The 17,674-nt window shown below is 36.4% G+C and overlaps 1 protein-coding gene across 2 annotated transcripts in view; it reads left to right on the forward strand.

Moving 5' to 3' along the window:
• The window catches only part of cntnap3 (contactin associated protein family member 3), a 142,391-nt gene extending 125,340 nt beyond the window's left edge, over nt 1-17,051 (forward strand). Inside the window, exons 20-24 of one of the 2 annotated variants that reach the window (XM_082157941.1) lie at nt 1,595-1,728; nt 6,768-6,855; nt 12,033-12,251; nt 13,833-13,904; nt 16,306-17,051. In XM_082157941.1, coding sequence (XP_082014067.1) covers nt 1,595-1,728; nt 6,768-6,855; nt 12,033-12,251; nt 13,833-13,904; nt 16,306-16,502 — 710 coding nt within the window. In that variant the 3' untranslated portion in view covers nt 16,503-17,051. The remainder of the gene's footprint in view (nt 1-1,594; nt 1,729-6,767; nt 6,856-12,032; nt 12,252-13,832; nt 13,905-16,305) is intronic. The other variant, XM_082157942.1, reaches the window with a different exon arrangement.
• Nucleotides 17,052-17,674: the final 623 nt, after the last annotated feature.

A 17,674-nucleotide genomic window follows, 5' to 3' on the forward strand; every position in this document is an offset into this window, starting at 1 on the left:
ATTATATTTTTCCCACGCTGTGAGTTTACAGAATTGAATATGACAAGCTAAACAGGCTGCGAGCCACTAAATAATGCAAAGACAATACATTTACTACACATCTTTCTATTGCATCTTCCTTGCAAAACATTGTAGTCCAATTAAAATATTATTTTGAGCCAATTCTTTTAATGAATCATGCAAAAAGACTTATAAAGTTTGATTTATGAAGTCTTACACCTACTTAGTGTCCTAACCGAGCGTGATGCAATAAAACTTTTTTCATGTAAATGTCCATTATTTATAAATATAAATATTATATTATAATAATATAAATATTATTTGCTGCTGGAAATTTATTACATCAGTTCTGGTTTGAACCAGTGTTGTTATTGTAAACTAAATCTAAAACTTTTAAAAATTATTTTCTTTACTGTTTCTTTTGTTCACTAATCGTTGAAATTAAGCTAAAAAAAAAAAATATTCAATGAGAAACTTAGACTTAAAAAAAAAAACTTACAAATTTGAAATGTTGCCTTGGCAACTAACTGAAATAATTAAAGCTAAAATTTAATATTTATAAGAAAACTAATAAAATTGACAAAAAGTAGATCTGAAACTATTAAAATTCATTTTATTTATCGTTTATTTTGCTTTCTGATCGTTTAAATAATGCTGAAATTAAATAAAATATAATAATTAGATGAAACTTAAAAATATCTTAAAACAAAAATTTGAAAAGTTACTTACCGAAACTGAAATTAAACAAAAACTAATAGAAGCACATGACAAAATTAAAATGCAAACGTTAAAAATGTATAAAATATCAAAATTAAAGCCAAGTCAAAATATTTTTCATAAATAGCATATAAATAATACTAAACTGGTTACAGTGTTGCAAATTAATCATTGAATTTGGAATGGATGTTTATATGACAGTGTGTAAATACATGCTATTTTGATTAACCAAACGTCAAAGTGAGTTCCCCAAAATAGTCTTGTTTTATGTACCATGTTTGATGCCAATTATTGTGGCGTCCCGCGCCGCAGAAGCAGAATTCAGGAGGAAACTCTGGATCTGGCTCATCCCGGCACACTGGGTTTCCAGACAGCATGTGCCAATAACACCTGCTAGTCCAATTATGCAGAAGGTCCAGAAGACTAGATAATAGCCTCCAGAACCCTGGCGCTCGGGCTGACAGCTTCCTGTTCCTGTTCCTGTTACATGCAGTTCTCATTAATTAACTGGTTCACCAAAAATTGTAAGCAAAAAGCCAACTGACCCATTAGCATAGAAATGACCATCCAGATCAACATGCTATAAACCACTCAGAATACTGTTTGTCACATGCAAAACCTGCAAAAATCTAGTTTTAGCTTAATAAAGACAGCTTAAAAACGTTTTGTTTGTATACAGATGGTTAAATCCTCCTTAAAACTGATGAAACGTTCGTTTTTTTAATTTATTTCGGCATCAGTTTTGTTTCACAGAGGATAACATGTTAATCCTCTTAAGATGAAGCTTTATAGTTGCAGAAGCTTGCTCGCTTCTGTTGCTTTTGATGTTTCTGTTTGTCTCAGATATTTAGAAAATCAAATGCTCTTTGTTGTAAAGGACATTTGGACATCAAGTACAAACTGCAGCACAACAGAGAGGCGGAGGCTTTCCGAGCCAGCGCGAGGAATCTGGCCAACGGGCAACTCCACAGAGTGAGCGTCCAGAGACTCGCCGAGACGCTCAGTGTTCAGGTACTGTGGCCCATTGAAGGACGCTGTTGAAACCGCATCTCTCTGCATTTCTCATCAAACTGGGACGGGGTTAAACGCACCAAAGGGATATTCTGGGCGTTTTCAACATGCACAGATTAACAGCATCTGTGAAGGGAAATCATCACCAAAACTTAAACCTTTGCAGGCAAAACCTTCTTTTTTTTTTTTGCACTGGTAGATTTTGGGCCCTATTTTAATGATCTTAGCGCATGGTCTAAAGCGCACGGCGCAAGTTCACTTAGGGCGTGTGTCCGAATCCACTTAAAAAAATGGTTTAAAAGGGTTGTCCCTATTCTCATAATGAGTAATGGGTGTGTTTTGGGCTTTACGTGCGTTAAACCAATCAGAGTCTCATCTCCCATTCCCTTTAAATGCCAGCTGCGCTCACGCCATGGCGGATTCGCTATTTACATGACGGACTTTGATAGTGGAAAGACCGAACGCGTCTCCAGAGCGCAAACGGATCTTCTCGTGCGCGAGGTAAAAGTGCGCAAGCAGAACATCTACGGGACAAGCCGGATTCCACCATATCTTTATGTACGCAATAATTATCTTTTACATTGTAATCCTTTTATTTAAAATATTTGGCATGTTTGTGTGCTACTGTGCGTCCCTGTGTGTTTAATAAGCAGAGTGTACGTGCATTGTGGAGCCGCCTATAGGCGCACATTACTAACGCGCTCATTAAATAACAAAAAAAAAAAATGGTGCCATTGACTTTAGACCAGGTTTCAGTCGGTCAATGGCTCAGTCTATTTCTGTTCCTCAAAATAGCAACTCGCCAACAATGCGCCAGAACACACCTCGTTCTCAGACCAGCAGCCCATGGGCGCTCAAATGGGTGCAAATGCATTTGCTATTTAAACAACGCGGCGCAGGACGTGAAAATGATAACTGCGTCAGGCTGAAACTAGCAAAAAACACTTGGCGCTGCATTGCGCCGTGTGTCCTACATGTCCTACGTGTCCCACGTGTTTTCATGCGGCTGGCGTATTTTTTCAATTGTTTTCAATGGGAGCGCCACTTTTTAAAAACGCCATGATCGTAACGAGGCACTGAGCGTTTTTTTCACGCTGAAGCACTGAACACTCGCCGTTTTTTACAGGTCGCCGAGAGTTGAACAATGTTCAACTTTGGGTAAAACACAGCGCTCATCACTGTCACTTTTTTACCCAGCCGTCCAATCACAGTGGAGGAGGGGCGGGACAAACACCACACCGACCAACTGTCACAACATTCTTTCTGTACAACGACATCAACCAGCAGAGCTAACCGAACAAAATGGATGAAAATTAATTTTTAGAATGAAACAAATTATCTGCGAACTCGGTTACAAGTAGGGATGCACCGATGCATCGGCTGAACATCGGTAACGGCCGATATTTGCCTCGTTAACTGCCATCGGCCATCGGGAAATAAAAATGACATTCGCCGATGTCACATGGGCGTCAGTTTGGTTTGATATGCTGGGGACAGAGACGCATTCGGAAGTGCATTTTCAGAAGTGCTGGGTACAATGACGCATTTATTTATTTATTTTCTATGAGAAAACTCCTTTTCTCGAGAAAAGAACGACCATATGGTGTGTAGCAGAAGAAGCGGCGGAGTATGCACGATCCGCGAGTGCTGAAGACGTTCTGCACGGCTTTGATGGGTGCGCAGGAGGACACAAATGGGCGGCGACTGCTTCTTCCAGTGGGGGGAGCTTTTCCCTCAGCGCCGTCAACAGATAGAGCGTTAAGCCTGTTTTATGCTTCTGCGTCGAATCGACGGCGTACCCCCGCGGACCCCTCTGCGTCGACGCGAACCTCGACGCGACCCCTCCGCCGTAGCTTGACGTGCACCTCCAAAAAATTGTAACTACGCGTCGCGGTGACGCAGACCGCAGGGGCTGTGATTGGTCAGATTATACATCATTTCCGGAGTAAAATATATTAAAATAGAAAACAGTCATTTTAAATTGTCATAAAATATGTTTTGTTTTATTGTTTTTTATATACTAAACACAGCCTTGGTGAGCAGAAGAGACTTCTTTTAAAAACATTAAAAATCTTACCGATCTAAAACTTTTGACCGGTAGTGTATATGTATATATTTATATATATTCTTTTCTTTTTTTGTTGTTGCTAGAAATAAACTTCAATCAATCAAATCAATGTTTGTTTTGAAAAAAAGTTTGTTGTTTATTTACAATACAATGTTCACGGGTACATCATGGATATCAAGTAATTAACCAAGTCTGCCACGGGACACTACATTATCCTGCCATGGCACCGTGGTCGAACCCATTTTGTAGCCCAACCCGGTGATCTGTTGGTTTGCACCCGAAGATAAAATCTTTAAAGTCACTGCCAGTCTCTGAGCGAGGTCAATAGGCATACTGTGTGTAGTCTGATGCTGTATTAACGGCTTTAAACGATGAACAAGATCGTCAAATCGACCTTTCGACATCCGAAAATACTTAAAGTGCATTTCTTCGTCCAAGTCCCTCAGCGGTCGAACAACCGTAACAAATTCGCCAATCCTTCCCCTGTCTTCGTGCACTGGTCGTACAGACCACCTTCGCTGACGTCTTCTTTTTCTTCTACGATTAAACATTTGCAATAAAATAATTTGTTGTTCAACGTTGATTAGCTCCAGCTGCGACAACACTCTCTTTCTTTCGCTCGCCATTGTCGGAAATGAAAAAGCGGAACCGGCGCATGGAACCAAAACAAACTAGGAAAGAGATTCGCGAACCACACCACCCCCCTAGCGTTCTGGCGGTGAAATGCACCGCGATGCAACGCAACCCGACGCAGAACCATAAAACGGTCACGACGCCGTTGGAGTGACGGCGTAGCTACGCCGTGGAGTTGACGCAGAAGCATAATGAGGGCTTTAACTGTACACACCGCCGCCGACTTGAGCTGCAAAGAAACTCTGGCCTCCCTGTCAAGGACTCTTGTCAAAAAGTACGGGGAAGCTTGACCGCTCTGAATAGTGAGTGAGAGCGCGCGCGCGGTCGGGGCTCTCTCTCTCTCTCTCTCTCTCTCTCTCTCTCTCTCTCTCTCTCTCTCTCTCTCTCGCAGAAGAGCGCGTGCGCGCTTAAAATTTAATCTTTTGGTATGAACATTCACCCGTGTTTTTTCCCTCATAAATGCGAACACGAAAAATAAAATGAATATTATAATGTTTTTTTTGTTGGGTCAGACAATGATTACCAAATTTCTCTCTCATATTGCTCTTCATAACAACTGAAAAAGAACTTATAAATAAGGTTATAACTGTCAACCAGAAAGTGACATTAAAGGTTTTTTTTGTTTCATAAATTGGTCTGATTGAATTTGTGCTCATTCTAGGATAGTGTGATCAAGAGCCGAAAGACTTGTATGTTTCCGTGGCACAAAAGAAGGAATAAATAACAAAAAGAAAAAACATCGGCATCGGCATCGGCCATCGGCCAAGTTGTTATGTTAAACATCGGTATCGGTATCGGCCCAGAATTTCCCAATCGGTGCATCCCTAGTTACAAGTAAACTGTGCCGCGGATATTCTGTATTATAGCAACAAAGCGTCTCAACTGAAAAAATGCTGCGCTGCCAAAACACTCTCAAGCGCTCACAGCTTGGCGTTTTCAGCTGGCTAAAAACGCTTTGGTGGACACACGGCCTAAGACTAGTGGGGAAAAAAACATATAAAATACACATTTCTTTATTTTAGTACACTTTATCTATTTGCATCTGTAGATTTCAATTACAACATATATCTTTAAAGGCCATTTTCTGAAAATGAGCCAGATATCAGTAGCTGTTACATGTGAGCAGGGACCAGGAAGAGAGCGCGAATCCAGATGCAAGCACCAGTTTATTTGAGAAACACAAACACAGATAATCCAGTCCAGGAACAAGAGAATAATCCACACAGAAGACAGGGGAGCGATAACAGGAACACACATACAGGAGCAGTGACGGACAAACAGCTGATGCACAGAGGTTTACATACACAGGTTAACAAGGGACAGGTGTTGGTGATTGATGTAATGGGAACTAATGAGGGTAACTATGGTGACAAACAAGGTACAGGGCAATACAGCGACCAAACACAGGAAGTGAACACAACGGGGAACTAAGAATACACTTCAACATAAAAGTCCTACAAAACACAAGACACAGCCCAGGGATCGTGACAGTAGCACTTACACACACCAAACTTTACACTTTACAATTCCTATCTATTTTTTGAAGGTTTTTAATGAGGGGTTTGTTCATATATCATTCTGCTGATTTATAAAGCTTTTCATTCCTAAACACATTTCTGGCTGTTGACAGTATTTTGTGATTTATGGTGTGTTTCCAAAATCAATGTTCAGATTTATGTTCTGAAAATGTATGCAAATTAGTGCATATTTAATTAGATTATGCATAATTTAAACAAAACATTTCAGAAAACTTGATACAAAAAAAGAAGTGCCTTAATGTACTTTGATTAATCGGTTGGGGAGAGTATGGTGATATCTGTTAATTTTACACTATTCTCATGTAGTGCCTTGAATGGCTGTAGCAAAGAAATGTCTGTAAATAAGTTGATAATATCCCAGAATATTCCTTTAATCTCTTTCTAAAAGGCTACCATGTACATCTAAATATTAAACGGTAATGCATATATTCATGAGTTTGAAAAGGAGGACTTGATTGAGGACACTGCAGCGCTGATGCGTGACACGTGCTGCTCAATAACAGTGGATGTTCTGTGGTGGTGCAGGTCGTGGCGGGAGCGCGGATCTGTCCGTGACCTCAGCACTTAGTCTGAACCGTTGCAATAATCACACTTTAAATGCAGACACACGGCCGGACCGGAGCACATCCTCTGGTTTTGAATCAGCCAGCAGTAACGTGCCTTACGGTTGCTTTGAAGAGCAGTTTTAATTCAAATGCTTCCAGACGAATATGACCTTGCTATGAATAAACATGACGCGGGAAAACGTTTTTACTTGATGCACATACAATTTTAACTGTGGCTTGTTGCATCTTTTGTAGGTCGATCAGCATGCAAAAGAAGATTTCAATCTAACATCAGACACTGAATTCAACGCCATCAAATCTATCGTCATCGGAAAAGTGCTCGGTGAGTAGAAATCACTGTCAACGGTCAGCTGGAATATTAGGGGATTTTGAAGAATATGATTTTTAGGACTGGAAAAGTGTATGATTTTGACACTGTATGGTTTTGGCCATTCCAATTTTTGCCAATTCTGCAAATCCTAAAAGATGATCCCAGGACGAAATATGTAGGGGAGAGCGGGGCACAAAGTAACGCTTTTTGACTTTCTCAGTTTGTGTAAATCTACTTATGGTTCAGAGTATTTATTTTTTCCCACATTAATTTCCCACATGTCTGGTAAAATTATGTGGTTTTGTTTTATTAATACAGTATATACTTTTTTCTGGATATACCCCGAAAGAATGGAAGTGAAATGTGACAACATGCCCCATAGGTGGGGTACATTGTAACATGTGAGGGGGCACATTGTAACATGACATATGACAGCTTAAAATGTTATCTGATCTAATAAAAAAAAAAATACAAGACAAACTAAAATATTTTCTAAATAAAATACAATTAAAAAACTTTTTCATATAAAATAATGGCAATTTTTAATAATTAAATATAAACTCATTTTTGAGTTTTGACTACAAACACAGGAAAACACAGCTATAGTTCAAAACAAATAAATAATTAGTAATTTCTGAACATTGACTCTCAGTCTTTATTCACCTTTTTCTCACGTTTTCTCAATAAAATTAATAAAACTATAGAATAGAATATAATAGCATATTTCTAATAGGGGCACATTGTAATGCAGTGTGACAACATGCCCCCGCCTGCACAACTGGGATTTAAACCCGGCTAGTGTCTTCTGCTAGTTAGCAAAGCATTAAAGAACTATCTCAACTGTTAAATAACATATTGGAGATTAAAATAATATCAGATTTGTTTAATTTTAAATAAACACAAAAAATAGAGATGAAAAATTTACTTAAGTAAGAAATTTACTTTTGCTATGGTTTAATAAATGTCTATGGATATCTTCCCAAAAAAAATTGCCGCATTTTTTCCTCTATATAGTGTTGATATGGCAACTAGTAAACACACCAAGTTTTGTCATCCTAGCATGTGTGGAAGTATTTAAAACAAGTGTGTTACAACTAGCCCCGTGTTACGTTGTGCCCCGCGCTCCCCTAGTCTTTGATTGCTAGTTTGACATGTTCTCCGACAGTCGATTAATGACCATTGCGATCAAATTTGAGCTCCAATGAAATTCTTCCAGTGCTGAAGTTTTGAGACACAGTCCTGCACTGTAGCTTCTCCTACGACAATCACCATGATCAAAATGACAACTGAGATCCTACAGTGTGACATGGCTTACAGCAGGGATCATGTACAGTCTGACAAGCAACAGTCATAAAGAACCATTATAAATCCAGTGTGTATCCGGCATCAAAATAAATGAGCAAAAACCAAAAGTCTTACATACTGTAGTGTGTATCCTATTCAGGAGGCAGAAATACTCTAGTTTGAACATCACCGCAGTGTTTCTGGATTAAGGAGGAAATGTCTTTGGAATGTCAATGGAAATTACGTACAGTTACTGTAAGTGGCCATTATATATTATTATATTCCTTTTAGAGGTTTTCTTGCCGTCATAGATGCTGAAATGTCTGGAGGAAGCGGAAGCATCAGGAGTTTGTTTGTTCGGTCAGGCGAACTCCTCAGCCTGTGTGTGTATAGAGTACGGTTTGTCCTATTTACTTCAGATAAGACTAATATTGACTTTAGTTGTTATTATTGTCGTCTGTGGGGGACGTGAAATAGGTCAGGTTGATTTTTTGTGTGTGTGTCTCTAAATAGGACCTGAAGCACACAACCTTCTAGTCATAAAACCCAAATAGATGAATAAAACATTCAGTTAATAAATAAAACAGCAGAAGTTTAAAAATATGAAGCTTGCAGCCTCAATCTCATAAAGATAAAGATAAAGATTTTGTTTATTTTTTGCTTTGTGACATTATTCTCATGACACTTTAGTAGCATAAATTGCTGCTAAATTCTCATTTCAGTGCAAAATATTTTTAATATAATATTTTGAACTGAAATGTGAAAATAATATTTTATTTTTTTATTTAAATACTGCATTGTAGTATTTGTTATATTGCCTTTATTTTTGCTGATTTTAATAAAACGTTTTTGTTCAGGATGATTTTTACAACTGCATGACAAAAAAATCTTAATGGTGACTTTTGGAAATGATATTTTTGTAAGGTTTACTGGCAGTTTTTACAGATATGAAGAAAATAGAGGTTTTTATGGTTGCTTATGATCAGTGATGATGGATGGTTTATAATGTTTTATATGTACAGTAATTTCTAGTTACCTAGAGATGCTCATGAGCTAAATTAGGTTGGTTCAATCTCGTTGTAATGTCGTACAGGTCGAGGTTGGCGGCGCTTTATGGAGGGAAACATTCTTATGTGGCAGCCTGTGCGTTCATATGACCTTTCATATGAACATGTGACATGAAATGCATTTGCTGTAACCCTTCAGATAGTGTGTCGCTGACAGTGGGTTGTGTGTCATTTCCAGCAAACACTATTGATCACAGCCAGAAATTGACTTGTAATGAAAACTAAATCAAATGTGAAACCTGCATTGAGCTCCAGATTAATATTACACCAGTGCAGGCTCGTTCAAAGCTGAAATGATGCCGAACAGATGTTCAAATCGTGCTGGAGAACATGATCATCAGGTTTGGTTCGTGTCAGAAGAGAGACACTCCAAATACCAAGACATTCTCAAATTTATGTTCATTTTTCAATGTAAAGCCTGACATATGAAATGATAGTCAGAATTTTTTTTATTTTTTTTTTTTATGCAAGTTTATCGGACCTTTAAATATATAAAAAAAAATTATAATCTGTTGGTCATATTTGCTGCATCAGGCTTTTATGACTCATACAGTATGTTATAGTGCAAAATATGGAGATGAAAACACCTACATTTTATTCAAAGTCCCAAACTGAGCAAAAATATGCAATTTGGTGCAGATGCTGATATTTATTTTGTAAATATCACTTCTCACTCTATATCTCACAATAATAGGTCTTAGATGGTTTAAATGCTTAATTATGATCAAAGTTTCAAAACATAATGCTATGCAATACATGATGATTGAAAAATTAACAAATAAACCTTGGATTAGATTTAATACTCACATTGTATCATCATTTTTCTATGGGTAATCAAGTTAACATAAGTTGCTTCGGTCCAGTAAGTGTTCATCTTGAAATATTACTAACAATATGAAAGTTATTGCTATTCATTTTTAAAAATCAGTAAAGAATTCACAGGAAAAACACACAAACCTGAATGTGGATGTTTGTACAATTATACTAAAAGGCCTTTACTTGCTAAAAAAAAAAAGAAGTATAAACCATCAATCATGATTGTGTGCAACTGTTTTTTCAGGAAAGTTTTGATCATGTTGACCATTTAGAGGCCTTTTAATGTATGAAATATGCTTTATAGGGTTAACTTTTCACTCAAAGTGCAATGCTGATAATATAATTTGTAATGAAAAATGTATTGAATTAGAAAAGAAAGCAAACAAAAGACCTTAAATCTTGATGTTGAATGAAGAAAAATGTTCATGGACATGTTTATTTGTCAAATACATCATGTTTGTTACTGCCCATTGACCATTGAGTCGCCTCTGCCTCAATATCTGAATAAAAGGACTTTCTTCAGGCAATTCAATTCTCTGCCGTTGCTGCGGAATGGAATGCGACGTGTGGTTTTCGCTCGAGATGTCCTGCACAAAAGCTAAATCGCATGGTTTTGTGTTCAGTTGTGCTCTAGTGTGCGCTTGAAGTGAGACTTATCGTTGCCGAGGGTGTGAGAACATGCTGTGAAGAATATTGTTGCTCAGTGGTTGCTCTTTCCAAGCTTAATGGAGTTCACAAGTTGTGTATTGATTTAAGTTTGTTTCAGATGTTTCCCCTGGGTTTCCTTAGAAGAAACAAAATAGAATTAAATCAATAGTTGACATATTGTCTGTGAAATGAATGTTGGAGCAGCTCAGATCATTTGGTCTTGGGAGAATTTAAGGAGAAATGTTTGAGTTTATAATGAGATCTCTGACTTGTGATTGCAGATCTGGTCTGAAGCTCTAGTGGAGATACGTGTGAGATCATTGGGCTCTTTTTCTCATTAGGAACATCTGAGGAGCAGAAAACTTAACCAAACATTTCCATTAGATCTCCATTAACCCAGAAAACAGGATGTTCTCAGAACTCAGGCTAACATTGTGGGATCTCAAAGTTATGAACAAACATTATTCCACTAACATCATTTGAATGTTTGTTTAAAGTTATCTGGTCTTTAATAATGTTCTCAAAACTTTAGCACAAAAACATTTATAGATTGTTCATGGAAAGTTTTTTTTTATTCTGAAACATTTTACACTCTAAAAAAAATGCTGGGTTGTTTGGGGTCAAATACGGACAAACCCTACCATTGGATAAAAAATTATATAATTTTTTTAACCCAAAACATGGGTTGAAACAACCCAACATTTTTTATTGTATGGATATATGTATTAAATATTACAACTTGTTTCAGAATGTTCAGAGAACGTTCAAATGTAACATTCCCAAAGCGTTTACAGAATGATACAATGTAATGTTTCCTTAACAATAATCAAGAATAAAATGTTTTTGAAAACATAAAAAAAAAAAGATATATATATTGAACGTTCATAGAACACTCAGAAATAACATTTTCACAACTTAATGGGAACATTACTAAAAACATTCTTAGAACATATTTTCATTAGCTATCTGAGAGAAGTAATTGAAATATTTTTTAGATCTTTTACTTTATATATTGTAGTATCTTGGTAAATCTGATTCCAGTCTGAGATATTTCGATCTCTTCACACGTGTGAGATCATTGGTGTCTTTTTCTCAAGAGAAACACCTAAAAAGCAGTGACTTGATCAAACATTTTCATTAGATCTCCATGTACAGTAATTGCTATACGAGAGAAACAATTGATATCTTTTTGAGATCTGTGTCTTTATATTGTAGGGTATTTAGAGATGTTGAGATCCCTTCTGAAACTCTAGATGAGACACGTGAGAGATCATTGGGGTCTTTTTTTTTTTCAGGAGAAGCAGAAAAGCTTCCATTTGTCTCGAGAAGATATGATTGAGATGTCATTGAATGCTCAGATGTGTTCTTTTGCAGAATCTGGTGAAGTGGATCCAGAGATCGGCCGTCTGAACGCTCTGGGCTTCACTGGCTGTCTGTCTGTGGTCCAGTTTAACTCCATCTCTCCACTGAAAGCGGCTCTGCTGTATCCAGACACGAGTCCTGTCATAGTCACCGGACCTCTGACCCAATCCAACTGTGGCTCGTCTTTACCATCAAACCCCTACGCAGCTGAGACGACTCATTCTCTCACAGGTAAAGCCAGCAAAACTTGAAAACTGCCCTGTTTGCCCTAGTTATACAACAGAACAGTCCGGAAGTAAAAAAATCCCATTAATTTTTAACGACTTAAAGACCTACTGTGAGCTACAAGGTTGCTAATCAATGGTAAATGCTGTAGTAGAAGCCAATATTTCAACATATTTTTTTAAATAATCATGTTCAACAACAGAATTCCTGATGAAAAACTACATTACCCATAATTCTGCAGAGAATCCCATGATGAAGCACTGGGAATATAAAAGAATCGCTCACAGACTACTTCAATATTTGTGTGTGTGTATATATATATATATGTATGTATGTATGTATATTTAGTATATGTGCATTTTGCAATACATGTAAAATAAATTGTTTCTATATACATAATGACATCTTTGAATATATAGGTTTATATTCCTCCATAGATTTATTTTTTTAGAAGTTCTTTCCCTTGTTGAAGCCATTAAATACACAGTTTTGTATCTTTTTCTATTTTGTGATTTGATTTATGGCTTATAATGGCTTTAATGAAGAATTTTTCAAAATCTCCAAGGAAAAAATAAGTGGGAAAAATACTTCGGCAACCACCGCCGCTGGAAAAGTGGACGGGTACTAATGCACTCAACTGGTTCATTGGTCAAGCCAATTAATCGCTTGATATTTGGTCTTTTATAGATCAACATCGACCGATAATCCTTGTGTCAGTCCCAAGAGCCTTTGCCAATGGATTAATAAATCATGTTTTAGTGAATTGAGTAGATATCAACCCAACGTTTAAACTATCGAGGCCTGAAACTCTACACAAGTACATGAATGCAGGCACTTCAGTGCAAACCGAATTTTGCTTGTCATTGAATGTACAGACTCCTAAATGATTGTGGGTTATAGAATTTAGTTTTGAAAATATGAGCAATTCGATTTTAGATTATTAATTTGTATATTTTGGTCCATTTTAAAATGTTGTCTGTTTTACATTGTTGGTCTTGTACTGATGTGTCACTGTAACAGCAAAATAATTCAGTGTTTTAATGACAATTGTCTTTAAGAACATGTACTAATGCTGGAAGGTCAATCAAAAAAATCTATAAAACTCTAAATTTAGCATTAGTATAAACTTTCAGTTTTATCTTTCAGCTCAAGTACTGATACTAGCAGAGCAACAGTCTGAATCGTGGTTATAGTTAGTTAAACCATTGACATGTTTATATTGATAAAAACACTTTTGATTTACAAGAGCGCACTCTCTCTCTTTCTCTCTCTCTCTCTCTCTTGCATCTATATCTTCCTCTGACTTTCTTTTCCAAACTTCTCCTTAGTTTTTCTCCCAAGATTCCTCCTGAAAGTGGAATTTCTGCAAACTTTGGTCGCTGGCTCACTGAATCCATCCGCAGTGCTAATTAAATTAGAGCAATAATGATCGTAAAGGCTGATCACTGTATTAATCTGCGTGAGAAAGACCTTAATTTGCATAATCATTTCTGCGTTTGAAGCGGCGTATTCAATGAGCCGCGACCTGCGAGCGATAAGCGCTTCAATCCTGCTGATGATCTCTGTCTCTCTTCCTCTCCGCTGTAGATCATGTGGGTACAGTAGGTGCGGGCGAGCCCATAGTCAATGCTATCAACAGCGACTCGGCTTTGATCGGAGGTAAATGGATGTCATGCTTTCGAGAAACACTCCGTTCCTCATCTTTCCTCATTTCATTCATTATCATTTGCCTGCTTTCTGCGTCATATCGACTTTGTCTTGCTTTAGGAACAAATCACCCAAACCATAATTTGCTCGTTCCAATCCACTTTGACTTTATTAACTTTGTGGAAGACGAGGGGAAATGTTTACCTGCTCTTTTTCTATGCAGTTGAGCTTCAAAAAGGGCAGAATAAAAGTTCAGAAGTGAGCAAAAGTGATGTCCGGCCTATAGGAAAATTGCATTGAAAGGAGCAGCATCAACATTGTGCTAAACAGCTCCTTTTGTGCTCAACGGGAAGAAAGAGCCGTTCCGGAGTAAATGATGGCAGAATTTCCATTTTGTGAGCTAAAACTTGCACTGAATGACAAAGACGTTGGGTTATTTGTCATGCAAAGAGAACTGGGAAGCTCAGCCTCCGTGTGCATTTAAAAGACTCTATAAAACTAATCAGAAAAGCTCTCCGTGGCCCTCAGTAATGACTGATTTAACAGCTGCATTCACATTGACTTCTCCAAAGTTATCGGTAAATAGACTGAAATTAACAAAGGTCTTCAAAACTAATTAAACAGTTAAAGAAATTATTTTCTGATTAAGGGGCTTCTGCTACAATCCAGAATACACTTTGTCCTTTTTCACAGCCACCGTAATGTGGCATTAAATTGAGTTGAGATTTATTGTGGTGCCTCAATTAGACATTTCTTTTACCCTTTATAATTAAATGTGCCATGCTTAACCGGCCACAAAGGAGAGAAACATTTTAGAGGCGTTTCGCTCTGACAGCGTGTAGAATTAAGGGCGAAGAAGCATTCACAACACGTCTGATGGTTAGCGACAGTCCAAGGGTTTTTTTTTTGCCAACTTTCTCTCTGTATTTAACAGGTCCAGAAACATCGTGTAAATTACGATTGATTGTGACATGATAGAAGCGTCAGTCCTCTGACTGTCCGCCAGCTGCGGTTTAAACAGTGTGCGCCACTACAATCCACCCGCCATTTAATGACCGATTTACGGGATTACTTTTGAATGCTTTATGGCGATTATTCAATTTAACCTCATTAAGAATTTTTTGTATATTTTTTATTTGCAGTAGTTATCCAAAGTTGATTTATCATAAAACAAAGAAATGGAATTATATATTTTTGTATATTCATTACATTTATATTAATGTATAATATTTGTACCTTTACATATGTATATTAATATGAATTAAAATTATGAATATTAATTTTAAATAATATTAACACATTTATATTAATTCATTCATATTTTGATATTATTTAAATACATTTCCCTAAATTTGTATTGCAACAATTACATCCAATTTTGATTTATCACCATAAACCACAGATATGGAATTCTTTCAGTTTTCATTATGAATTAACATTTTTATTTGTTAATTTCATTTATAAATTATATGTAGCCTATTCATTTAATGTATACATATAAGTTTAATGTATATACATTAATTTAACTAATTTATATTAATTAAATGTATATTCATTTATAATATATTCATATTGTATATTCATTCATTTGTATATTATTTATACACATGTGCAAAATTTTTGGTATGTTTTTTTTTTTCTTGTTCTTTCATCCGATATTGAATTTTTTATGTTTTAATGTTGTATCTTTTTAATTTGCAGTAGTTATCCAAAATTGAATCATCACCATAAAACAAAGATATGGAATTCCTTTAGTTTTCATTACACATATATTTTTATATTCATTACATTTATAGTAATTTATAATATTTTTTCCTCTATATGTATAAAAATATCAATCAATATTAATATTAAATAATTTGAACATTTATATTAATACATTCATATTTTTATATGTTTTTTTGTTTTTTTTGCTGTTATTACCTCCAAATTTGATTTATCACCATAAACCATATATATAGAATTCTTTCAGTTTTCATAATGAATTATAATTTTTATTTGTTCATTTATATATATATTATTTATAAATTATATATATTAATTTAATGAATGCATATTAGTTCAATGTATAACTAATTTGTATTATTTAAATGTATATTAATTTACTATAATGTATATTCATTTGTATTTATTATTTATATGTATTAATTTAAATGTAAATAAATGCATTGCATATTTTATTAGTATTCATATAATGAATATAAAATCATATATATATATATATCTTGATTAATTTATATTTTTATTTGCAATATTTTATTTATATTACTTTCCCTAATCATTTTTTTTTTTTTTTTTTTTTAGTTCATCACAGTTTGACCATCACACATTTAGCATGTTTCATCATCCAGAGATGCAGAAATGTAATCTCATCATGACGTCTAGATCTCTTCACTGTTGTGCTGTTTTTCAGGTGTCATTGCCGTCGTGATATTTGTGAGTCTCGCCGCGCTGGCTGTGATGGCGCGATTCCTGTACCGGCGGAAAGAAACGTTTCAGACCCAAGAGCCCAAAGTGGGAAAAACAGACGACAGTCCCGAAACACCCTTTAACACGGATCCAAACTCACTGGGCATTATCAGTGACAACCAAAAAGAATATTTCATATGACGCTCTTTCCCCTCGTATCGGACTAATCCAGTTAAACCAATGGACTGAAATGCCTTGTCGAGTCTAGAGACATTAACATTCACGGTGCATTATGGGAAAGCGTCCGAGAGACTGTCATCCGACGGGGCGGCTGAAAAGGAGCGACGTGTCCCTCGGTTTATGCCCTTTTTGTACATAAAACATTTATTGTCCAGAGATTTGGCACAATAGTACGGTTTCTAAGGTGTGTATAATGACATTCATTGGTTGTAAATATTCTTTTGAAATGAAACTTTGTAACGTCACTTTCTCCTTCTGCCTTTGACCGATTCAGTGCTCAGTATTACGTTTAACGGAGTTAAAGAAGCGATCATTGTGTAACTAAATCCAAATAAATGTGAGTTGGCGAGTGTGATGTTGTTGTGAATACATGCGTTCGTGCAAAAGACTTGAGATTTTGTGGAAATGCACAAGGCTGTACACTCCGTATTTATCACTCTTGCCGTTTTCCCGTGCTTTTTCTCAATGATTTGCAATTTGGAACAAAAAAAATACATCCTATGACAGTTGTTTATTGTGGACAACCTGTGTCTCTGGTTCTTGAGTCTTTTTTGTCTCTTAATTCATTCATTTCTTTAGATTTTTATGAAAGAATTCCTCCATTGTAGTCTTGAGGTTCTTCCTGGAACGAACACGTCACAATATTCCTCATTTAAATAATTAATATGCAGAATAAAGGGGCGGGGCCTGGTTGAGTTAGTTAGTAGTGTGTTGAAACTCACTGTTATGGTAAGGGGCGGGACATTTCCCAAACACACTGGGAGCACTTGACCAATCACAACACACTTATCCAGCCGACCAATCAGAGCACAGTGTGCTTTTCAGGAGGAGGAGCTTCTGCTGCGTTCATGCCATATTGTGATTACGAGATGACAACAGGTGACGTTACTCAAAGCAGTTCCTGTCCTCAGACTGGGAATAATGCATTTCTTTAGTGACACTATCAATGCCCACATGAATCTACAGTGGTCATGTGGTACAAGTCGAAGCTCTCAGAAAATTACGAATTTACAAGATCTATGAGGATGTGAATGCTTTTCACAAGTTGGAATGTCCTAATTATGGTAATTACGACAGTGTGTGAACATAGTCTCTTTCATAGAGACAGGAACTAAACAGAGTGTTACTGACAG

This window comes from Leuciscus leuciscus (assembly GCF_965113295.1).
Source record: "Leuciscus leuciscus genome assembly, chromosome: 24".
NCBI classification, from domain to species: Eukaryota; Metazoa; Chordata; class Actinopteri; order Cypriniformes; family Leuciscidae; genus Leuciscus; species Leuciscus leuciscus.